At 31.4% G+C, this 25,510-nt stretch overlaps 3 protein-coding genes and 1 long non-coding RNA gene across 5 annotated transcripts; 3 read left to right on the forward strand and 1 right to left on the reverse strand.

Moving 5' to 3' along the window:
* The first annotated feature begins 4,233 nt into the window (after positions 1–4,233).
* LOC104648378 (transcription factor PAR1) lies at positions 4,234–5,974 on the forward strand. Its single transcript, XM_010325324.4, has one exon. The coding sequence runs from the start codon at positions 5,325–5,327 to the stop codon at positions 5,637–5,639; it is 315 nt and encodes a 104-aa protein (XP_010323626.1). The 5' UTR covers positions 4,234–5,324; the 3' UTR covers positions 5,640–5,974.
* A 153-nt stretch (positions 5,975–6,127) lies between these two features.
* LOC104644312 (peroxisomal and mitochondrial division factor 2) lies at positions 6,128–10,277 on the forward strand. Its single transcript, XM_069287523.1, has one exon. The coding sequence runs from the start codon at positions 9,145–9,147 to the stop codon at positions 10,027–10,029; it is 885 nt and encodes a 294-aa protein (XP_069143624.1). The 5' UTR covers positions 6,128–9,144; the 3' UTR covers positions 10,030–10,277.
* Positions 10,278–12,251: 1,974 nt separating this feature from the next.
* On the forward strand, positions 12,252–13,308 carry LOC138337592 (uncharacterized). Its single transcript, XR_011210894.1, has 2 exons — positions 12,252–12,462; positions 12,975–13,308. It is a non-coding gene; the product is annotated as an uncharacterized lncRNA (long non-coding RNA).
* A 3,794-nt stretch (positions 13,309–17,102) lies between these two features.
* On the reverse strand, positions 17,103–22,657 carry LOC101246644 (endoplasmic reticulum oxidoreductin-1). 2 transcript variants are annotated; one of them, XM_004243152.5, is made up of 10 exons: positions 22,223–22,657; positions 21,333–21,464; positions 20,620–20,875; positions 20,212–20,322; positions 19,879–19,997; positions 19,608–19,712; positions 19,304–19,506; positions 18,773–18,896; positions 18,475–18,659; positions 17,103–17,420 (listed from the first exon to the last, which is right to left on the reverse strand). In XM_004243152.5, exons 1-10 carry the CDS (start codon positions 22,388–22,390, stop codon positions 17,402–17,404), a joined length of 1,422 nt encoding a protein of 473 aa, XP_004243200.1. In that variant the 5' UTR covers positions 22,391–22,657; the 3' UTR covers positions 17,103–17,401. The 2 variants fall into 2 exon arrangements, with proteins under 2 accessions (XP_004243200.1, XP_069143229.1); XM_069287128.1 differs by lacking the exon at positions 17,103–17,420 and having other exon boundaries at positions 18,471–18,659; positions 22,223–22,636.
* Between the last annotated feature and the right edge of the window lie 2,853 nt (positions 22,658–25,510).

The following is a 25,510-nucleotide window of genomic DNA, read 5'->3' on the forward strand; positions in this document are numbered from 1 at the left end:
TCTGGTTTAGTGAACATATAATTTCCATGCTAATTGTTTAGGTGTTCTTTGCTTATTTGTGTACATTCTGATGCTAAAACAAATTAAAAATTGTGGCTTAATGAACCACTTTAACTACCCATACACTATAATGTACCTTCTTTTTAATGCTATAATGTACTCTCTTTTTTTTTCGTTAGTAAGTTGAATCATTTTCTAGTTCATCACGAAACATCTACCAACCAAATCAATAAAAAAAATATTCATGAAATCCAAATTAATTTAATATGTATTGGTAGCCAAAACTCATCTTACATATCCTCCCAAATTAATTTGTCCAGCTATGGGGTTCAGTCTAATACACAAATGCATCTTTATTTTATCTTTGTATGGTAGAAAAGATAATTTCGATAAATTCTCAATTCAAAAAAATACAATCAAATCACGATAAAAAAAAAAATTAACAATAAAATAGCAAGATAAACTAGACATATGAAATAACATGTAATAGGAAATTAGGAAAATAAAATACTACACATATACTAACTAATATAATTACGACACTCGATTATCTATAATTCTTGACCTTCAAATCTTCCTATGTAGGGCATGTCTTTATTAAACTGGCATATTGAAATATAAAAGTTTTTATCTTCCTCATTTTTTTTTATCTGTATATTTCTTGATTGAATTTTCTCTCTGAAATGTTATAGAACACATTTAAGATTTATGTATTTTTAAACATATATAAGGTCATTGACATGTTTAGTCAGATCTATGCATGATGGAAAATGTAAGTAAAATAAAGTGTACAATATTCTGATTTTGATGATTCTTGTGTCAGTATGTAACATGACTTGATATGTTAGAATTATATTTTTAATGATTGAAATTTTATAATATATCACTTAGGTGCATAATTCTAATTAAACATAAACACCTCAACTAAGTTCCCTTCTCTCACCACTCATGTATCAACCTCACCTCAAAAAGCTAAAAGAAAAACAAAACCATGTATGTATTTGGGTTAAATTATTCAAAGTGTTTGAGTTCGTTTGTACGTAATTTATCTATTTTTAAAAATATCTACTATCTTCCGTTTTCAATATAAACATCGAACAAAGTAAAAAAATCAATTTCCAACCAAATAGTATATCATATGCCAAGTAGGATTGGGTTGGGGTGGTGGAGTAGTGGGGTGGGGGACAAGGCACATAATTTCATGGAAATTGCATAGCATGTGTTTCTCCTCATAGCTATGATTATTCAAATATCCTTTTTTCAGCCTGCTATACATAGTATCCATAATGTGTGTTGTGTGCATTGTCTCAACAGGAACCCCACATTGTTTCAGTGTCTTTTTTACCCACTTCATCCTGTCAATACCTTACACACTTCATATAGTTGAGTAACGAAGGAAAACCTTCACGTAATTGATAAAATTGATGCTCTTTAATTAAGAGTTTAGAGATTTAATAAAAAATAGTCGCGTGAAGATGTTATTAGCTGTGCCAACTAATACTCTTATAGCCCTTAGATCAGCACGAGCTTGTCCGAGCACGTGAACGTTTTGTCATCCCCCCCCCTCCCCCAAACTTGGTTTCTTTGTCCGGTCTCTCTTTATTTTTTTCTTCGAGTGTCATGTGTATTCAATCAATTCTTACCTTATACCACAAACTTTTATAGTCAGATTTTTTCACAATATCTTTTTAAATGAATAGAACAAATTGAATTATTTATAGGTTACAATAATGAGGCAATAGCTAATAGAAATGTCTCAATTGAGCCCTAAAATACTAAAACTATTAAATTAAGGATGCATCGAGATATCGCTAATGATGCCAACTAATATTCTTATAGCCTCTAGATCCGTCCAAGATAGCTCATCTCTCTTTGCCCACGTCATAATTAAGCGTCTAAACCTTCCTAGCCTTTGGAGTATTTTTGCTTTACCTTTTATTCTTCTCGAGGAATCAACTTTCCTCATCTCTTTTCATTCTTTTCCTAAAAAAATACTACGTATCTGTGTTCAATCAATTCTCACCCTATACAATAGATTTTTGTAGTCAGATTTTTCTGGAAACCCTACATATATAGCGAAAGCTTAGTGTATCAGATTTTTTTTATATAATAATTCGATATTTTAAGTTAGTAAATTTTGATGGATTTCGTATAAACTACTAGTAGCGCTACATATTTTCAAAAAAATATTTAAAGACCTGCAAAACATGTTAGCGTTAGTAAAACTTTTAATGTGTTTCACATATTAGGTACTAATTAATTAATCACTTGTTGAATTTTCATCATTTCCTAATTGAATAATAATAGTTGAATAAAGGTACATTATGTACTAACTAGATCTGTATTTATATTCTATTTTCAACACCAAATACATGAAGCTTTACCTAATTATCTTTTACTTTTTTTTTCTTACTTGAAAGAGAAATTAGTGCGGTTGATTTGATATTAATTAGAAATTTCCTTAATTGGTCCCATCATGACTTTGTCCTAACACAACAATCTCAGTAATTGAGATTAAGAATTAATTAAGATACATGACAGGTGGATTAGATTTAGATCAATGAACTAATTAGTGGGATCAACTCATGAACAAATTATTTTGGCTAATTTGTATGTTGGTGGGATGAACGTAGTCACATGCGTTCTACTACAAGACAATTTTGTCCAATTTTTATATAATTAATGTTTCATTATAAGAACGAATTTAACGACACAAAGATAAAATTTATCTCATAATTTAATCTACACTAACTAAACTTTCAACCGTAATTTTCGATCTCTATATCTTCTTATAATCAAACCATGAATATTTTAAAATGTTTTGTTCCTTTTTCACTCTTTCCTATTCACGGCCCACTCAAACAAAAAGAAATAAAAAGTAACATGTTCAAAAAGGTTTAGCTATATATATATCTACCAAGATATAACTTATTAAAAAGGGGTATATCTACTACCAGTAAAATAAGATCAAAGTTAGATTTTACTTTTGTACAATAAATCTAGTAGCTAGTCACATGATTTTTTTTTGAAAATTCACAGTACAAAATTTATAATTTTTAAAAGGAAAAAAGTAATTAAAAGTGAGATTTGGGGAATCAACCTGGCTAAGTGTGAGTTGTAGTTGGATCACGTTCAACAATTTATTATATATATATATATTACAAGTGATCCAAGAAAATTTGTACTTCCCAACGTACACTATATTACAAAAATTGATACAATAAATAAATATTAAGGTGTATAAAATATAGATAATGTGTAAACATGTAATCTTCAAGGTAACAATTTTTTTGGCAGCTCTGATCACAATCCCAATTCCCCTACAAAGTAGTCACCCCCATAAAATCATATAAATATATATATATATATATATATATATATTGACTATTTATTGCAATAAATGTACTATTTAGTTTGTGTAACATATTATAAAAATGAATACTCCCACTATTTCATACTATATCATTAATACCTTTATATATATATATATATTTAAAACGTAAATTAAAAGTTAGGTTCTTGACTTTTAATTTAATTTAAAATTGATTTACTAGAAAAATATAGAATAATTTAGTTAGTGTTTCATTAAATGAAGAGTAAATATGATAAAAAAGTCTCAATAATTGTCTTGAGTTTTGAATAACTCACTTGTTTTAATTATAAAAATAATTTCAAACTTAATGGAGTAACATTTTTTTATCTTCCATTCTTTAATTATTTAGTAATATCAATTCAAAATCACACTGACGAATTTAAATTTATAAAAAGACATATTGACATTATCTTGCACTCTTCCTCCCTATATGCAGTGTACTAATTCTGCTCCTCGGGATCTTATAAATGAGATAATTAAATTAAAATAAAATGATAAATAAGGAAAAAATTAATCCACATCAAATCAATATATATATATATATATAATGTATTATAAATTTACAATTTATTTTATTTAATTATATTTAATTTATACATATTTTATTTTATAAATCACATGCGAATAAGTTTTTTTTCGATAAATAATATTACGCCGACTAATGTCTCCTTGTTGGAAACATGATTTGAGTGACTAGTCTCCAAAATTAGTGAGCCACGTCATCAGATTATTATTAATATTATTTAAAGAAAAGGATTGTTGTGTTGTGTGGTGGGGCTCAAGGATAAGAGGGGGTAGGTAGGGCCCGCAATTAAAGATTGCCACGTGGATCCATGATTATTGGGTGTTGTTAGTGATAGAAAGAGAGAGCACATGGGTGTGGTGTTACCTTCGAGAATTTCATGTGATCACATGTGCTTTTACTTTGTTTTTTTCCCTCTTATTATGGACCCCACCTTCTGCGTCCTTATCCTGTTTTTCATATACCCTCACTTACTCGATCACACTCGATCTCTACGTTTTCGCTCGCCTCTTTCATCTACGTCATATTTTTCACGAGATTAAAATGATTTAAATATATGAAAAGAAGACGTATGAATGCATTAATTAGAAAAATGAGTGGCGTTGATTATAGAAGGTATAAAGAGAGAAAGAAGCAAATTGAAAAAAAGAAGAAGATGATTTGACATATTTTTAGGTTTCTGAATGACGATAAATAAAAGGGTGCTATTGTTTTGTTTAGGGTGACTTGTGTTTATAATAGTATTAGTTGTATTATTATAGTTTTTATTTTATCATTGTTTATTTTAATGATATATCTTGTTCTGTTGTTCATGATATTTTGATTATCAAAATCATTGTTTTTGTTTATGTCTATTATATTTGCGCTATTTACTTGATATTTGTTATATTCTCTTCATTATCTTCTTTTTTTTATATCATAATTTTTGTTACACTTAAACCGAAATTTTTCTAAAAATAATCACTCTACTTCTAAGTAAATATACAATCTGTACATTTTACTCTTCTCATATCTTATTCGTGGAATTTCATTCTGTCCAATAATATTTTAGAGTTAATGATAAAACATGCTTATGTATAGTTGCATTTGAGGCGTGAGAGTTACTGGCGGTGACAAATAACTAAAGATGGAAAAATAACTTAAATGCACGACTATAAGTTTTGTATTCTCTGTTTTTAAAAATATTGCATAATTTTTTTTTTTTAATTTTACTGAAAGTGAATAGATAGATAACATTCTCTCTCCTAAAATACACAATTCCCCAATAAATATTGATCAATAAAAACCCAAAAGCCCAAAAAAGTAGGCCCAGCTTCGTTGGCATTGACATTTCTATAACACAAACAATAATTTAACAGTCCACCACTTTCACCCTATAACCATTCTCTTCTCTTCACAAAAAAGAAAAGAAAAGAAAAGAAAATTTCCATGGAGAGTAGTTGTAATAGAGAAGAATCAAGTGCCACATTTTCAAGAAAAGATAAGAATGTGTGTAAAAGGCAAAAGAGAAGGAGAGAAAGTGGCTATATTGTTAAAAATAATGAAGAAGAAGAAGAAGAAGTGGAAGAGAAGATTTTGGCATTGCAAAAGATAGTACCAGGAGGTGAAACACTTGGAGTTGATAGGTTATTTGAAGAAACTGCTGGATATATTTTGCAATTGCAATGTCAACTTAAAGCACTCAAAGTACTTGCCAACTTTGTTGAAGGAAATGACAAACAAAGGATGAAACTTGGAGGTTAAAATTGTCTCTCTCTTTTTTTTTGGGTACATTTTGGTTAGTAATCAAAGATCAACTTTAGTTTTTTTTTTAATTGTTTTGTTTTGTTTTGGAGCTAAGGAGAAGGGCAATTAAAAACTTTGCACCTTTATTCAATTGTTTGGTTATCTTAATTTGTCCTTTTTTTTTTGGTTAGGGTTGGGGGTGGGGGTAGAGAGATCTTAGAGATTTCAAATAGGAATTAATTTTCTTTTAATTAAATTTATCATAATATTGTGTTACTTTGGAGGAATAACTAATAGGATATGTACTATGGAGATTTGGGAATTATTTAGTAAATGAAGATATATATAATCAATTGTCATGGTGATAGGTGGAAAGAGATCTTGAATTTGAGCTCGTGAAATGAAATTTTATATGATATAGATTTAGATAGTTGGAGTAAAGAGTCCAATTAATTTTGATATAATCTTTAAATTTGTTTTGAATTTAGATTCAATAATTTAAAATTTTGTACCTATAAGTTTTGATTTTTGATTTTGCTTCTGTACCAATAACAACAATGACACATCAGTAAAATTATAAGTGAGTATGAAAAAGATAGAGTACATGCACACAAATTTTATTTGTATTTTATAAAATAAAAAGTTATTTCATATGTTTCAAATAATATATTATCTAATAAATTTAAGATAAGATATTGAACATCAAAGTAAAAAAAGAAAAAAAAGAGTAAGGAATGTCCTTGGATCATGTAGTAAAAATGTGGTGATTTGGAGTTATCTCCAATTCTCTTTACCAAGAAAAATGGTCCTTAGTTTGTCTTTGTTCCCCCCTCCCCTTTTGTTTCTGATTTTAAACGTATAATGTTAGATCCAAAAAATGATATTATCAAATTAGAAATAGAAAATCTAATAAATTTGATAAAATGATATGGATAAATATAAAAATTTTATACAGCCTAGCCTGAGTTTTGGATTTAAGTGCAGTGATTGTTATGGTATTTACATGAATGTGGGGTTGAAATCTATAAATCATGTGGTGTAGCAGCAGTCAATTTCCTAAAATAGGACAGGTAATATATATTATATATATATGAGGTACAACACAGCATCCAATGTCTGACAACTTGTACCCCATTTAGTACGATGGCTATTCATTTCTATCGATCAAATTTGTTACGTTCTTGAATCGATAATTATTTTTTATCGTGATCCTTTTTATTACATACAATACATTGTATAATTGAAGAAGTTTTTGAATCGATAAGTGTGTTTCGACGTGGACTTTCTTATTACACAAGACGAACTATATAATTGAAGAAAATATTTTTCGTAAAATAATTAGTGCCTATGTTATTATACCACGTGTAATATAGCAAAGAATATATATGCCTTGTTCGATTGCAGAATTCTGAACATGAATATATATGGATCTCAATTGTTCATGTGGAGTTACTGGGCTTTCTGATCCATCTCACTAGTGGGGCTTTCTTTGAGGCCCAAATAGTTATGTTAAATGAAGAAAGAGAAAAGTAATGTATAATAATAAATTATTAATTTAAATTAAATATTATATTTATAGTTTGATTTAATTGTACCCTACAACGAATAATTGCTGTTTTGTTTCTCTCCTGGTGAATCTTGCTCGCCACTCTTTTTCTCGCTGGTAATCTTTCACGTCTCTTTCGCTTTTATATAAAACAAATGTATTAATGTGTTTGTTTTTATATAAAGCGAGAGAAAATTATATATATATACATATATTTTCGTCTTCCTCTTCCATATCTCGCTCACCACTCTCCCAACTGTCGCTCACTACTCTCACTCGCCTCTCTCACTTTATACAAACACAAATGTATTATACATAGCGTTTGTGTTTACAAAGACATATCTTTTTGTCTTATAAACTTATGATTATACAAATACGATCTTTCCCTGCCTAGTTTTCTTCTGCATTTATCTTCTTCTCGTTTTATACAAACAAAAATAATATAACTGATCTTTTGTATATGTATACGAAAATAAAAACAAATTATATAACTAATTTCTTTTATATACGTATAACGAAATATACATATTCATGTTTGCTATGGAGCGAAATTATGCAAATTATAGTTATAACATATAAATATGACTTTTATGTTTGTTATATGTGAAAATTACTATAAATAAAACTACATGAGAGTTGATTTTTGTAGCACGTCTTAGTTTTGATCGAATAGGACTAAAACAGAGTACATAAAGTATAAATTTGGTGTTGTGTTAAGGGGAAATGAGATATACAAGTCAGTAGCAAGAAAGGAAGTTTCACATATCTTACCTGGAGTATATAATCCAAGAAAATAAAGTGATCGATTGAATATTGAATATCATACTAGAGGATGACAAATGTAATGGAGGTTCATATTTGATGTCATATATAATAAGAACGTGTCATCAATACTTACAAAAGTAAATATAAAAGAGTTACTAACTTGTAAGATCAATTATATTGCTTTCGTCCTCTTATATTATCATATCATCTGTAACCAAATATCATGAACTCCTATAAATTGTTGCTACCATTGATCTCCCCCACAAATGAGGCAAAGTTTTTTAGCAAAAGAATAGTAAGATGATTGGCACTAATGTATGATTTTATCTTATCTCGTAAAGGTAAAAGACTATTTTCGATAAAACTCGATTCAAGTAAATTATATTAAAAAATCATCATAAAACATAAAATACAAAACATGAAATACAGTAAGAAAAGATCAGGGATGGACCCAAAATGTTTACTAAGTGAATTCAAAATTTGAAGATATACAAACCTGAATTAATCAAATAATGTTCAATATCTACTATATAAATAAATAAAGTTTTTTATTTAAAATAAATAATATAATTTTTTGTCAAAGGAGATTTAAATAATTCCGTAAACATATGGTGGCTCCACCTCTTGAAAAGATTATTATAATTGCGAAATTAAAGAATGAATAGTTGCAACAATCTTGTTCAATTTCATTTGATAGTTATTAAAGATGAGAAGGAAGATCGTGAAAAATAACAATAAAAATTAATATAATATAATAGAAACATGTGTATCACTAGAGTGATTATGTGAAACAAATAATGTCACAAAAGATTGTTATCTTTATATAATAAAAAATATTGAGAAAATAATTGTCAAAAACAAAATTATTTCAAGAAAAATTCTCCTTAGAGCTAGGACTTGATGGGCTGTCCAATTCACAATTATGGCCCAATAGTTATACAACACCTACAAACTCAATTGCTTTTGGAAATGGGTTAATATACACCGTCCGATTCAGAATAAAGACACGTGTCATCCATCTGCTTGAAAAGTGAGGTTTCATTTTATTCTTTTTTTTTCCTTTTCCGACAAGATTTTATATTCCACAAAAAGATATATCTTTTCTAACTATTCTCATTTTTTCTACAATCAAAAACCCTAATTTTGGCTGCTTGGAGTTCATTGAAGCTCAGTTTTTTTGATTAATCTGTTTACTGTTTATCTGATTTGACTATGGCGGATGATACCGTTACCAACGGCGAGGTTTTCGACGATGCGCCGGTGGAGATCGCCGTTGACGAAACTACCGATGCTGCGTCGAAAACCTCTGCACTGAAACAGAAGATAGCGGCGCTTGAGCAAGAGAAAACACAGCTTCTTCACGAGAACGATGTGATCAAACAGAGAATCGAGAAGCTCAAGAGTTCAATCGAGGAATCTCAGAACGAAAAGGATGAGTTGTTGAAGAAGGTGGAGAATTTCGAGTCGGAGAACAAGGCTTTAGGATCAGTTGCCGCTAGAGCTGCTCAGATGGAAGGGGAGGTATCTCAGCTGCAACATGATCTCATTACTGCTATGAGTGATATACAAGGTTCAAATTCTGAGTTGTCAGAGGTGAAATCGGCGTTGGAGGGATTGAAGAGTACTGTAAATGAGAAGAGTGTGAAGCTGGAGGCTGTTGAGAGTGAGAAGAATCTGTTGTTGTCGAAATTGGAGAAGTTAGAAGCTAGTGGAAACCATCAGAAAGAAGAAGTTGAAGGGAAGGAAGGAGAAATTAGGATTTTAAAGAAGCATATTGAGGAATTGAAGGGTACTGTTGTGAACAATGAGGAATGGGAAGAGGAGAAGAAAGGGCTTCATTTGGTGAAGGAGGAATTAGAGAAGAGGGTTAAGGAAATGATTGAGAAAGCCGCAGAGTTGGAGAAGAAATTGATGGAGAAGGAAAGGATTATTGCTGAAAGATTTGTTGCTAGCAATATTAATGGCATTCCTGTGGGTGATGATAGCGTTGGTTTTCTTGGTGGTGATGTAAACTTGCCAGTGGTTGCTGCATCATCTGTTGTCGCAGTTGCAGTGATTGGCGTTATTTGCTATCTTCGATACGGACGAAAAGCGTAAACCCTTAGCTTGATCTTCAATAAGTTTTAGTCTTTTTGGTTTTGTGCTGATCAAGCTTTGGAATTTACAGTTTTGATAGTTCTTTGGTTATGTTGGATTATTAGTTAACTTTTTGATCATAATCAGATAATAGATTACACTATTATGGTGCTGAAATATGTTTGTTTGTTAAGCTGGAGATAGTTGACATACTTGTAATAGTGCTTCTTTCTCATTTCTATGAATTTGATTACAATGGTTTTGTAGTTCTTTCCTTGGTGATGTAATTGCTTATAAGAGTTGCTGAATCTGTATGTTATAGTGTGTTTAAGTCGAATGATTGAATTGCTTAAACACTTTATTGACTGTTTCTTTCTCATTTCCAGTAGTTCGATTACAATGGGTTTTTAGTATTACCCTTGTGATGTTGCTGAATCTGTTTGTTGTCATGTGTTTTCGTCGAATTGAATTTGCTTAAACACTGTATTGATGTTTCGTCTTTATATAGTGTTGGAGTTATATCACTGTGAAGCAAGGTTGTTGCTATTGCAACACATAACAACATTTTTCATAGTGTTCTTTCTGGTTTGATTAATTACTGATGTCCCTTTCTACAATTAGTTGCGTTGCAGTGGAAAAATCTAGAAAGATAGTCCGTAATTTGGTAGTACATTCTCAATTGCTATGAACTTGCTACTCTAGTTTTTTTAGATGATGTTTTTCTTATGAAATGGTAGGTTTGTATTCATAAACAGCACCAAGAATGTACAGTGTACATTGTGCCAGAAGTGTGAAGACTTAAGTATAGCCCTATCTAAATCTATAGGAATTCTAGGAGCTCTAAGATAGATTAAAGCTTCATCTGAAAGTTCCATGCTACACCAAAAGTAAAACAAGAAATGTTAATTAGCCTTTCATCTTCTGGATGTGATTGTTCTCATCTTTAAAGCATCTCAAGTCCCTCTCTTTCCAGATTGTCCATCTACAAACTTGTATAGTGTTCCACCATGTTATCTTTCTTCTGCCTGAACCTGTCCTGATCCAGCTTCTCAAATTATCAGCAGTGTTGTTTAGCAGGACCATTTGACTCCCAGAAAACAATAGCCAAATTTGATCTGTAATAGGACAGTAAAGAGAACGGTCCCTGTTGCGTCTCTTCCCCCACAATACTTCTTCTCTATAGGTTGTCGCGGGCTTAAAAGAGATGTTTTCGCAACCAACCAACATAGACACCTGCTACTCTCTGATTTGGTTCTATTTTCCATGCGGATTGGGGCTGGCTGTTTTTTTGATTCAAACCTCAGTATTTGCACTGTATTTTAGTCTGAAAAGTGCTACTATGTGGATGGGTAATGAGACGTGATGGTTCTCAACCCACTTCATTATGTAGCTTGATAATTATTATATATACGTGGTTTATGCAAGTTTATCCATCACTTCTCAGTGTTAGTTATTGACTCCATTTTTATCACTTAAATGTATGGCCTCACATTTTCAACCTTACGAGTTGTTAGTTCTGTTGCCTTTGGAATGCACAGTAGCTAGAGCTCATCCCTATGTGGCTCTGTTGGGAAGTTATCTTATCCCATTTCTGTGGTGCTGTACTATAACCTCCTCTACTATGAAAGATGTGGTCTACTGACCACTTCAGATGAAGACCAACAGAGATTAGGGTTCAAATCTCACGCTGAATGATTTTTTTTTTCTTCATTTTTCTAAGTTTTGGTGCGCGATGTTACCTCGATATCATATTGACAATGCTTACCTTTGCTTATAGTGTCCAATTATAAAGTGCAATGAATTTGGAATTTTTCCCTTATTTCAGTTTTAGAAACTGATCAATTCCTTAATATCTTGAAAGTGACACCAATCTGAGTTGACCTGTATATAGTGAGCCAAAATTTATTTTCATTTAAACGCAAACAACATGCTCTATGCAATCCTACCTTAACTATCTAGGAAGGATAGTGTGCATGCATACCTTGAGAAACGGAAGTTATTTCCGAAAAATCCAATTTCCATCAAAAGCAACAATACATGTTTTGCCAATAATACACTAATTTCATTTATTATTTTTAATTATTTATTAGAATGTTAATCTTCCTTTATTAAATAAAACTGAAATATTCAATTATATTTTCTTTAGTAGCTAGTCAATATTTTTTTTTGTTTTCTTATGAGAAAATATAATTATTTTCAACATGGCGACAAATAAAAGTTGGTAACGTAAAACAAAATAGTTTGAATAATGTGAATAAGCCTCTTCCTCGTAAATCGTGCAAATGTAGAAAATAACCCACAGAAAATAAAGAGCTCTTTAAAGAAGAAGATAAAAAGAACAGAGCTTTCTTCTTCTTTTCTCTGTGAAAATGCAAAATTCTCACTCGTTGTGAATCTGTGGATTAGGGTTTGTATCATCAGGGCCATGGCAATGCTGCTGCCTTTTCTCCCAAGGTATTCTTTTCTTCATTTTTGGTTAATAAAATCATTAATTGAGTTCTTTTTGATGTTTTACAATTTGGGTCTTTTTGTTTTGCTCTTAAGTTTCTGAAAAATGTTACTTTTTTCTTTATCTCCCAATTCATTCTTGACAATCCATACAGAAAGATTGTTTTTTTAACCTCTAGTGTGAAGAATTTACAGAGTTAAAAATAGTAATTCTGATTGTGTAATGATTAAAAGTAAAAATGCTCCCTGTGTTGATCGTCTTTCTAATTTCGTAATTTTCTTTACAAAATGGAGAATTCGAAGAGCCAAAACGATAGGTTATGTGTTATCCATGTGTGCACAACTACGATACATGCGCTTAGCTCAACCCGGTGAGGTGCTTATACTCTCTGTGTACTTTGAACCAATCTAGAGGTGTTACAATGGGCCGGCTTTATGTCTGCTTGATGTAATTTGTAAATGAAGTGTTCCTTCTCAACTGTCGATGTCATTTCTTATTTGTTTTTCTACTTCTGCAGGCCAAGTAGGATTTAATCTTGCTCCAGAAGTTTTGAGGTATTCAACTGCAAAACCAAGTTGAATTTACTGGTCCTTTTGCTTTTCTGAAGCATGTAACCCTGAACCCCTAAGTACATTGTACTTAGTTAGGGAATGAAGCCATCGGTCCGTATAGCATATAAATCTTTGTAATTATAAAGAAGAAAATTTCTTTTGCATATTCCAGTTTTTCTTTCTCTGAATTTTGTCCTATTTATTCAAATTCTGTTGCTTAATCAGTGCAAAAGCATTGTTGTACATTTAAACAATATAATATCCTTTTAGACCTTTCATCAAAGGAAGAGCCAGAGCCTATGTGAAGGGTGTTAAATGTTCAATTTATATTCCTTAAAGCAGAATTTGACCAACATGCATGCTCCGCCTAAGGGTGGTCAATGGACCATCCATGGTAAGGTGGGGTGTTGAATAGTCCCATATTGACGGAGTAGATACAATTTAATTCTTCTTTTTTATGATTAGCTTTTTGTCCCCCATCAATGGGTGTGAGACAATTTATCTTCTTATTGCAAAATCTAATACTAGCATGACTCACCTGCAAATCCGCCAAACAATAGTACAAAAACGAGAAGGTAGAAATACAATGCCAACCATTAGTTGTCAGTCAAGTATTGGACTACAAACTCAACACGTTACATTCAGATTAAATCATAAATCAGCGCTTGAAAATTCTTTAAGTTTAACTTCAAAGTATAATGTGGACTATTAGTTGTCACCTTAGGGCACAAAATTAAAAAAAAAAATCATTGCTTTTTTTTTTTTGGGTAGGTAAAATTTAAAAAAAATTGTTTTTTCATTGCTTTTGTTTAATTCGGAAGTTAAAATTTTAAAATAACGTTTAAAATTTTTCAAAAAACTTACATTTAAACTTCCCAAAAAAAAAGCAATGAAAAAACTTAACTTCCAAAAAAAAGAAATGATAAAACTTTTTTTTTTAAACTTAAAAAAAAATGCATTGAAACTACTTTTTTTTTTATAAAAAAAAATTAACTTCCAAAATTAAAAAGCAATTGAAAAAACTTTTTTTTTTTTAATTATAAGGAAGTCTCAAAGTATGCGCGTTAGCCGCCGTGCGTCTTACAAGCGCATAATAATTTGAGTCTTACCCAATTTGCCCTTGATTTTTTAATTTGGACGTTAAAATGTTGCCTTTAATTTTATGATCGTTTTAAAATTTTTGACAAATTTTATTGCTCTTTTGACTCTAAATTCTACTTTTTCTGGTTGGTTAAATAGTTTAGTTTAGTTTTTTATGTTCCCTTGCCAAGTTAAAATCATACATTGAGTTATCCTAATAATTATATTGATAAGCAATCTTACTTCGTCCATAATTTTTTCAACGAGAGAATCAAGTAAGTCCATATATACTGTAACTTTTAGAGTTAAAAATACATTAAAAAAATATTACATTCTTCATTTCCAGGAGCATTCTGTATTTTGTTGGGTGTCTAGCAATTAGCATCCTCAATATATATATTAAATAAACTATTTCTTGTTTTTGCTAAAACCTTTAATCAAATAGAGCTAAGTAACGAAAATGTCAAGAATATATATATATATATCATCATCACGTCAATAAAAATATATATTGCAATATTCTTGTAATTCTTTACATTTTCTACAAAATTTGCAATTTATCTAATACTAATATTTTTTGTTCCTAATCCACATTATCTTGCATGCTTAGGATATCTAGCATAGGCAATGTGACTCATGTCAGCTAGAAGCCATTGGTGCATAAAAGGTGGTGGATGATCTAATATCACTGAGTTTTGACTTTGTTTTCTTCCCAACTTTGCTAACTGATCTGCGCAGTTATTACCTTGTCTCAACGTATGAATTAGACATGTCTCGACCTCAGACAATAGAATCCTACAATCTTCTATCACCTTATGATCAGGGTGATTTGCATCTACTTTTTTGGCACGACTTATCAACATCAAGGCCTCATTCGAGTCGGTTTCAATAATCACTTTTTTCAAGTTGCAATGTTTGACTTGTCTTAGGGCCTCGTGAATAGCCCACAACTCTGGGGTCAGACTCGACGTTGACTTCGTATCAAGTCGACCATAGAATCCACCTAGCCACATTCCTTTGTCATCACGCGCAATGACTCCGTATCCCGCTTCTCCTGATTTAGGCATAAAACTGCCATCTGTGTTGATTTTCACGTACCCCGGAGGAGGGAAAGACCAACTAACTAAAAACGGGGAATTTCGTTTTTCGATTGTTGATCGAAGGTGACAATATTGAGTTGTGTTTTGTGTCGTGGAAATGGGATCATGTTGTAGGTTAAAATTAGGCATGAACATTGCCATTCTTATTAGATTTGGCTTTATCTACTTACTACTAAGATGTAATCGAATGGAAATACGAGTGCTAATTACTTTAGCTACCACTAAATGGAATGGAATGGAAATATGAATGCTAATTACTTTAACTACCATTATATAGAGTAGTTAAGCCAAATCCTAGATGGTTTAGGATTTGGAAATAAATTAAATTTGGTAATTTACTTTGTTGAAAACCGGATGCTAACCTTTATTCATATTAGAAGCAATAATTAAGTGACACAATACTACTTATTTCCAGTTTACCTAGTAATTAATGGATTCCCTCTTTCCAAATTTCAGATATCTAACCTGCTGTAGAAATCTTCACATCTTTTAATAGTTTAGTTTTATTCATTCTTTACTCATACTCCCTCCGTCCACTTTTAAACGGAACTCACTTGCAAATACATAGTTCCTTCGTCCTCTTTTAATCTCACACTATAAGAACTTTGATCAACATTTTACGATATATTTTTTCATCATCATATTGATATGCGAAAAATTGCAACTTATAGTACTTTTCATATAGTTTTTGAATATCTAATTTTTTAATTTAAAAATCAAAATCAATATAATCTAATTTAACTTAAAAAATTAGTCAAATTGACTTTTGATAAGCGCAATATGACAAATCATGTGACGAGGTATTTAGCAAGAACTTAGACTAGGTAAAAGTGTGTAATTACTTGAGATAACAATTGTGTGTAATTCACAAAGTAAGAAGGTATATTTGCTGTACATGCTTGTCAAGAAAACGATTCATTATTATTTCTATTTCATGATTACAAAAAGAATAAAGAATATATTGCATATACACAAATAATTACACTATGTTCTTTTTTTTTACCTGAACAAAATTAAAGAATAGCAAAGTGAAACAAACATAATGTCACATTCATATAAGCCTTGAGAGAACCTATTGGCTATTAGCATCCGCACAGCAATTGTAGATCATGTACTCTCTCCCTATATATAAGATTTTTATGAAACAATTTAGGTTGCATATCAGCAAAATTTTAAAACGGATAGAATTAAAGCAAGTTAAAATAAATCGAGTCAAAATACTAAGTGGATTATTAAACTGGATCGGGAGGAACTTGGTTTAATGAGCTGATTTTATGACCTTACTATTCTATAAAACATAAAGAAATTTTGTGTAAATGATTAAAATCAATTTTATCGTTTTCAGAATTGCCCACATATTGTCGGTGATATGGGTCTTCCTTTATTATTATTTTTTTCCCGCCATGAAAAAAATTAATAAAGATTTACTGTTAAATTATTTGGAGTTATTTTGGGTAATAATACTAATATATCATTGCCTGCTATGATATTCGAGCTGATTTGGCATAGACATATCAAATATATCACATTTAAAGTTAAATTCGAGTAATGGTTCCTCAATTTTTAATCTTGAATAAACTTGTGTTTATCGTAACTATAGTACAGTTAAATTTATATGAGGTACATGATTTAATCCAACTCTTTTTAGGTTCATTTACTAACCGTTTAAATATTCTATTAGTTATTAAAAGAAGTAAATATAACTGAACCCTCAACCCTCTAAACCCTAAACCCAAGATTTACATCCTATCAATGATATATATCAAAGTCAGATCCATTCAAAATTGTGGGATAGTGTTGAATTGTCAAGGCTTTGGGCTAATTATAGTATAACTAAGAGATAATTGTGTAATTAGGCATGATAATCGTCCTGTCTAAATTTGCTGATTTACTTCGTCCAAAACAGAATGATACTGAGAAAAACATTGTCTTCATATTAGGAGCAAAATTGTCACTTCTCATTGAGGAAACACAGAGATATAGTTTCAACAATAATGTTACAACATTTCAAAGTTACACATGATCAAGTGACAGAACACTACTAATTTTCCAGTTCACCTAGTAATGGATTCTGTATTTCCAAATTTCGAACACTGTTCCCGCGATAAATCCGTGTATCCCTGTATGCTATCCGGCTGTAGAAATCTTCTCACCTTTCAATAGTTTAGTTGTATTCATTCTTTACATCATTGTACACCAAAATTATATCAATATCATGTAAGCTTCCTCAACCTGAAAATAGAACACCAAATATGAGAATCTGACACTTCACCTTCATCATCAAAATTTGAAGTTAAACAAATTGTATGGCATTCTGTTGCTAATTCCCTTCTTCCCACATTACCACTTGATCATCATCGATAAAATGTTATTTTCCAAACCATTCCCACATAAGAAGTACAAAGAAAACACTAGCAATAATGAACTCAATATTTGCTTTTGGGAGGAAAAGGGTTCTCTAGGGAAAGATCAAAATTCTGTGTCATGAACTACTTATCTTCATAAACAAGTGATTGCATGGGGAGGAAGTGGTAGGAGAGACATTATCAATGAACATGGATTTTTTAGCATTCTCGATGAGATGTTTGTAAATAAAAAGTGTATAATGTGTTTGACGCGACACAACGGTGTGCATGGTTCCCGATAAACTAAAACACAAGAACATACCCTGTTTGACCCCACAAGTGGAGTCTGGGGAGGGTAGAATGTACACAGACCTTCCTCTTACCTCGTGGAGATAGAGTCTGTTTCCGAAAGACAAAAATCAAAAAAGAAAATGGAACTACAAATAGATCAGCTCAGTCTTATTCTTCCTTTTCAGGATCCTGGAAATGACAGCAATATATTAGAGAAGTTCCAAAGAGTGACATGTGAAACTTCCAATCAGTTCTCAGTTTTCAGGGGCTTGAGTCATTGCAGAAGTTTTTGTCAAGAACACATATAATTAGCAATAGCATCAAACTACTTGGCCCCGAAAAATATTTTAAAAGTGGTAAAGAAACACGAGTGGATGTTGAATCATGGATGCACCGGAGGGGAGGTTTTTGATTCCTCCTTCCTCTTTTTATAATTTGACAAATTGAAATTTGGTCTAGACTTTAAAAAACCATTCTTTCCAATTTTCAGCCAACAGAAATATTGACATAATAACCAGATACTTGTCAAAGAGGTTAAATCTAAATTTATCTTGTTTCAAGCTTTAAGAAGTAAGAATGGCAAAGTTTGGTAATGCACTTTACCCTTGGATTTGAATCATTAATCACAAACAAAAGAGAGTGGTGTTTACCTATCTCCTAGTACAGTTTTCAATAGTCTATTCCACGAACTTATAAACTTAGCAGCTGGCTGTAGACTTAGCCCCTTCATTGTCTTCTCATATGTAGGGCTCATTTCCTGTACTAGCTTGATAGATTCTGATAGCCGATTAAGTAGGTTTACAAGAGCAATCACTTCATTTCTTTGCAACTGCAGCTGTAAAATATATAAGAAGAGAGAGAGACTAAGAAACATAGTTGGCTGTGAATAACATGTAGTTGTTCCAGAGAGAGAGGTCAGCAAATGAAAAAAGAATAAAGAAAACTCACATGTTGATCTTGACGATATTCACCATCAACTGAGAAGAGAATCTTTAATGCAGTTCCAAGACCAAGAACCTGGAGCTTTCCCCACAGTCGACATTTCTCACATCCTACACAATCCATGAGAGCACTGCAACATGAAAAGTGAATAACAAATTGTTCAGTCATATGCTCAAGTACATAGCAACAACTACTTTGAACAGCATACACAAGATTTTCAGCTCTTTCTGTGGTGTTAACAACAATACAACATCTCACTAAAAGAACATCTTCCCAATTCTTTCCAGGTGAGCCAGCCATGATCACTAAACTCACCAAAGCAGCAGCATATGCAAATTGGAATCATAGGTTTCTATATGCTTAAAGAAAATGGGATTTGCATACATTTGAATACATAGACTGAAATATAAATGTACTGATGCAGTCAACTCAAAATAGAGTCCAAAGGGGGTGCCAGCATGTATAAGCAACATAACATCCTTTAGGCCTTTCTTTTCTGAATTTACGAAATTAAATTGAGAACAGTTCAATTGAAACCTAATATTCCTGAATTGCTTTTGAATCTGCTGCTTTAGCTCAGGTCCACTTTGGCCTTTCCACAGTTTAGCTTCGTCAAACGGAACTGGACATGCAGCCTGCAGTTTGGGGTTGTATAGTAGCTGTCGAATAAGGGACTGTGCTTTAAGGTCTTCCTCAGGATTGCCAGTATCATACTCAGCTTGCTCCAAGTAATCTTTTGCCTGTATAGCATATCAAGAAGGGAGTAGCCCAATGAATAAATCTATACAATGTTACCATTAGAGGAGTTACCAAAATATAGACATATGTAGCAAGTACTCACTTTTGTTACAGCTCGGAGAACAAAGAGGAAAGTAAAATACAAGTTTCGGACACGTTCAGGATATTGTAGAACACGATCATACATCAGATCTGGATTTGTACCCCACTGAAATTTGCAGCAAAATAGTCAAGTTAGAATAGTTCACAATTCATAATGAATTATTTTGTGAATGTAACAGGTTCGCCCTGCTGTTGTAAACTTAGCAAGTGTTATTTATCCATTTTCTGGCAAACCATAATAGAAACATGCTACATATTAAATGCAAACTAACCTGGTTTTTAGTTTCATCAAGCAGGTAATCAGCAGCTATGTGTATTGAGATTGAGGAGTGGAGACCAGATATAAGTTTGTATAAAACCTTTTTCTCCTGGCAAATCTCTCCAGATGCATCTGCCCATAAAATTGTAACTTCTGTGTTCAATTCACAATGATAATGCGTATAATAGTAAACAAATACAATACTGCACCACAAGGGGAAGGTTAGCTTAAGAAAGTATTTACACATTTCAAAGCTCTCCCTTCTGAATGTAATTCTAAGAATACGACTCATAAGAAAATTGGTAAAACAAATAGTTCTAACCAATTGAAAGCATCATTTACTCACATTTTGGACAATTCTCCGAGTATATAGCATCCCATATTCGCCTGGCCGAGGGACCAGTGTAGCCAGTGTAACGCTCCGGGTTCAGCAAGAGATTGACATATGTCATCTCACCTGCAAGGAAGAAGTTCAGCAACTTAGTACTCTAAATAGAAACCTTCAAGAAGTAGTGATATCATACATGACATTATATAAGTTTTAAACTCCCAATGCAATATAATCGTTGAGTTTAAGAACTTCAATACAACTCAAATTGATAATAACTACAAATTGCTTCATCTTATGCCTGATCATACAATTGTTTATTGGTGAAGTCACAAACAAAAGTTTGGAAAGGATCGAAAGATATACCAAGACTCCAAAAATGTAGAAAGGAAAACCTCTGTGTATTAACAAAGATAGATCAATTACCATTATCTGTTTCATCATCAACTGTCCAAGGATTATCTACCTCTATCCATCCCCTAAAAACCTTGGAGTCGAGAGTGCGGTCAACAGCTGCCTCTGGTTTTCCCTCTTGGCATTTCAGATCATCAGCAGCAAGGCCAAGTGGAGGTCTCCTAAAAGATTCGGGGAACTCAGTTTCTGGACATTCGCATACACTGCAATCTCGTAACTTACACATACCATCATCAGGCCAAAAAGGGCAGTCACACCACAGCTTAACCTGCAGCCATTAGATATGCATCAAGTTGTCAAATCACCTTTTCACGATTTCGAAGGAAGGCATGATTGACCTTAGTTTTGGGCTTATTATAAAATAAATGAGAGAAACTTTTCCTTAGGCTTCTTTAAGATGTCCATCAAGTTCAAAAGTCACTTTCTTGTACATAAAGGTTTGGAAAGAAAAGGCAAGATTTTAAAGGAGAAGAAACCGTTTTCCTACTTTTTTTTTTTGGCACAGTTGGATAAGTTTTAAATTGCTTAGCCCACAACTTTCCGGATAACCATATGCCGCAAAATTCAATAGAATTAACTTTGTGACACTATCTCTTTCCTCTCTTGGCAATCAAATCAACTTTAGAACAAGAATGTAGAGGAAATTTTTTAAAACCATCAATTCAATTGAAAATACGATCATCAATTGGTAAGATTCCTCATATTGGTTAGATTTTGCACCATACCTTAAAGTATCTAAAGAAGGGAGTTGTAACAAGCCCTTGGAGTAAAGGATGCAGCACAGCGCCATTAATAGCGTCAACGGTTTCATAATCACAACAACAGTCTTCAACTATCCCAGTATATTTTCTAGAGTCCTGCATTAAGGTCAAGAAGCAAACAGTCCGTCAGAATTGTATAATTCAAATAGCTAGAAGCATACACAATCTTTTAAAATTTCAGTAAACATGAGATTCCTAAAAATCAATTTCGCCAGCAGCTCTGCCAATAACTAGATTCTTGTTCATATAAATTTAGGGAAGATACTCACGAGCCGGAGTGTCTTCTCAATTATCAATAACTAAACCAAAACTATGAATTAAACACTTTTACACACAACCTAATAACTCCATCGTAGAACCATACCACTTTGGTACCAAAGCAATCATGGTTTAGCTATCCACCACCAACAACAAAAACAACAACATACCCAGTGTAATTTCACAAGTGGGGCCTCGAAAAAGTACACCCTCACCTCAGAAGAAGCGCAATCAAAGCAGGATTGAAAGGAACTTTATCCACCCACCAAAACAAAACAATACAGTGATCAGCACACTTTTTTCAAAAGCTAAATGCTCATATTCAACAAGAATTACTAATGCAACATGGGCTATTGATATTTCCAGTTTTAACAACTCGTACAAACTCAAAACTTACTTCAACATCAGAAAATCCCACAATTAAGCATTTGATTTACAGTTTCACAATTTTATAAGATTCTCCATTCTACCAGGAATTTAAACAAGTAATGATCAACAAACTTCAATAAAAATCTTCACATTTCTCTAATCACACCAAAACTATACAATAATAAGATAAACAAACCCTAATTTTAATGAGCGAAAAAGAAAAAAACCTGAAAACAAGGACATGATTTTCCCTCCTCTGTATACAAAAAAGTCACACCAAATGCTATCATCAACACCAAAATCGCTGCAATTGCTGATCGACCCAATCGCCACCCACTTCTCCTCTTCTCATTCTCCGTCTTCTTCAGCTCGTTAACTTCATTTTCTTCCACCATCACAACAATTCTTCCACAAAACCCCTAAAATCTTCGACCCAAAAAAATCAAAAAAACACTAATTAAACTCTTATTCGTTGAATTATGAAACGAATTTCAGTGTCAACTACTGTTAATTCGCAGAATCGAAGCCGTTATATTTGAAGAACCGATGAATCTGTGGGATTTAATTTCCTTTTTTTTGGGTCTAATTTCTGAAATTTTTTTGGGAAGGTCAAACACGTCAGCACACAGATTTTAGAACGTGGAGAAATGGGAAACAGCAATCGCTTTATGTGCGTTCGATTAAAACGCGCGATTTGAGACTGCCACGTGTCTATTGAGGAAGGAGCATTGGTTTGCACTCGCGAGGAGGCGAGTAGGAGTTGTTGGAAGGTATTAAATTGGAACCATTTGCATGTAAGTGACGTTTTTTAACCAATAGAAAGCTTTGGGATTTGCTTACGTGGCATATTGAATTGGAAATTAAATTAATTTTTTTACTTAATAATACCATTTTAATTGATTCTTCAAGTAATATGGAGGATCAAATTTGGTAAAATGAAAAAGAAATGGGAAATTTGACTTTTTATGTTTTTGTTTTTGTTTTTGTTTTTATTGGGTGTTTTGTATTCATATTGAAATTTAATTATTTTTTATGTGTGTTAAACATTTGAATCTGAAACCTTCGTTTAAAAGATAAAAGTCTTGATTCACCGCTTCACATTTTTTTGATTGTCTTTTTATGCTAATTTATGTCTTAAAATATATTTTATCTTATTGAGGTATTTATAGTCTTCACATATAATTATTACTTAAAGATGAAATGAAAATAATAATTTATTTTATATGAAAATTTTTAAATAATAAATTATTTAAAATTCTTAATTTTAAAAATAACGATAGATTATATGAGACAAATAATATATAATTTGACCATAGTTTGAATCAACCCGTTGTTTTGAAAACTACGTAGGAACGTGTAATACACTCTTTTGAATTTCTAGAACATTAATTCTTATTGTATAGTTTGAAGAAATAGGAAGATAACTCTGATAGGGTGTGTTTGGGGGTTAGGAAAAAAAATTTAGGAGTAATTTTTGGCGTTTTATACGTACGATAAAAAAGAATTATTTTTTATCGAAATTATAAAAAGGAATCTATTTGTCCTTTTTTTATTAAAAAAATTATTCTCAACATAAGTTATGTAGAATTAACTTATTTTGTTATACTTTTATCTCACTCTATACAAGTTTTGTAGAATTTAAGGTATGTAATTCGATATAATAAAGTCTTTTCTAGGATATGATTTGTGTAATATTACTATGATGTGGAAATATAAACTTATGATTCATAAAGAATTATTTATTATTCGACTTTAAAATTCATTTGGACACTTTTTTATTACTTAAAATGATGAAAGATTAACAAAAATATAAATTTTAGAGACAAAAATTAGGAGCATTTATGTGGATCAAGCCTACTAATTTAATTCTTAAATATACCTTTTGGGCTCAATCTGGGCTTTCATTGCTGAACTTTTGATTGAACTTTCCCAAATATACATTGGGCTTTATGCAATTGCACTATATAAGGATTAATTTCTCTAACTATTTATATTCGTATAAGAGAAAATTGTGAATTATAGCAAACTATTAATTTAAAATAATTTTTATAACTACAGTTTTATTAAATTTTAATTCACAACAAACTTCTTTCCATTCGCCTCTCTCCCCTCTTTTTGGAATCTCGTTGCCCACTCTCCTCTTTTTCAGTCAACTCTCTCTCGCCTCTCTCACTTTATACAAATACAAATGTATATTGTATTTGTTCTATGCACTTATAATTACAAATACATATTTCTTTGTTCTATGCACTTATAATTACATAAATACAAATCTTTCTCTGCTCAATTCTCTTTTGTCTTTCTTTTGTCTTTCTCTCTCTCACTTTATACAAACACAATTATATAGAACATGATGCATAATTTGCATTTGTATAAAGTTAGAGAGAGATTTTATATGCAAATACAAATGTTTTAACTCGATTCAATTATATACAAATTCTAATTTTATACGGACATAGTAATTACATATATACAATTATCTAACCGATATACATATACAATTCACCTCTTTGTCTTCTCTCGCTTGCCTCTCTCTTCCAATCTCGCTTGCCACTCTAGCCTAACACAGAGAACTTATACATATAGAAACACAATTTTCATAGAGACAGATGAATTAGTGTTCGATATATACAAATCGCTGCAATTTATATAAATCAAATGCTCCATAGCAAACACAATTTGGTTATGGAGAACAAATAGCAAAATTGTAGCTATAGAATGCTAATATGATTTTTATCTTTGCTACTTTTAAAATTCACTCTTCGTATAATATCAATTTTAGTTGAGATTAAAATAATTCAGGATCCTGTTAAAGCTAATAAAAGTAAAACTTAAACGGTGTTAAATTAAAGGACAAAGAAGGTATACTAAAAGAGATGGAGTGTTTTGATTAATATGATTTAATCAATTGACTTTATATATAAGAAATTTAATATCCCTAAGAAAAGTGTGAGAAATAATCTACTGGATGTTATGTTAGAACGAAAAGATGTTCAATTTTTTTAGAAAACAAAAGATTTCCTCCAAGAAAAAATTAGTTAAATGTGGAAAAGACTTTTTCCCCAAAAAGGATATATTCTAGCTAATTATAAGAGAAGATCAGGGAAAATCATAACAATTTTAAATTGAGATTACAGAATAAAAAGGATAATTAAATTAAATTAATGTTTTTTTTGTTAAAGGTGTACAAAAATGACAAGTGAAAGAGAGTATGATCTCTTCCAATTGACTTAGTCTTGAAAAGAGATATGAAAATTGATTTGGGTTTTCTTTTCAATATTACGTAGGTAAAATTAAATATTTTTTTCTGGATCATTACTTGTCATTATTCATATTCGTTTCACAGATTTATCAATTTTAATATCAATTATTATATTCAAAGAAATTAAAAATACGCTTAATATAATGTGATATTATTTGTTTTGAATTAAGCCCTCAATTATGTGGCAGTATGAGAACAAAAATGTTGCTATTCCAACCCATCTTCTAAGTATAAAAATAGAGTTTGATCAATG

The sequence above is a fragment of the Solanum lycopersicum genome, chromosome 7 (genome assembly GCF_036512215.1).
Source record: "Solanum lycopersicum chromosome 7, SLM_r2.1".
NCBI lineage: Eukaryota > Viridiplantae > Streptophyta > Magnoliopsida > Solanales > Solanaceae > Solanum > Solanum lycopersicum.

Bases quoted from the DNA above. Each gene is read 5' to 3' on its own strand.
- LOC104648378 (XM_010325324.4), top strand. From the start codon at position 5,325: ATGGAGAGTAGTTGTAATAGAGAAGAATCAAGTGCCACATTTTCAAGA.
- LOC104644312 (XM_069287523.1), top strand. From the start codon at position 9,145: ATGGCGGATGATACCGTTACCAACGGCGAGGTTTTCGACGATGCGCCG.
- LOC101246644 (XM_004243152.5), bottom strand. From the start codon at position 22,390: ATGGTGGAAGAAAATGAAGTTAACGAGCTGAAGAAGACGGAGAATGAG. The intron at 21,465-22,222 runs GTTTTTTTCTTT...ACCTTAATGCAG, and splicing joins AATCATGTCCTTGTTTTCAG to GACTCTAGAAAATATACTGG. The intron at 18,660-18,772 runs GTGAGTTTTCTT...TATATTTTACAG, and splicing joins AATATCGTCAAGATCAACAT to CTGCAGTTGCAAAGAAATGA.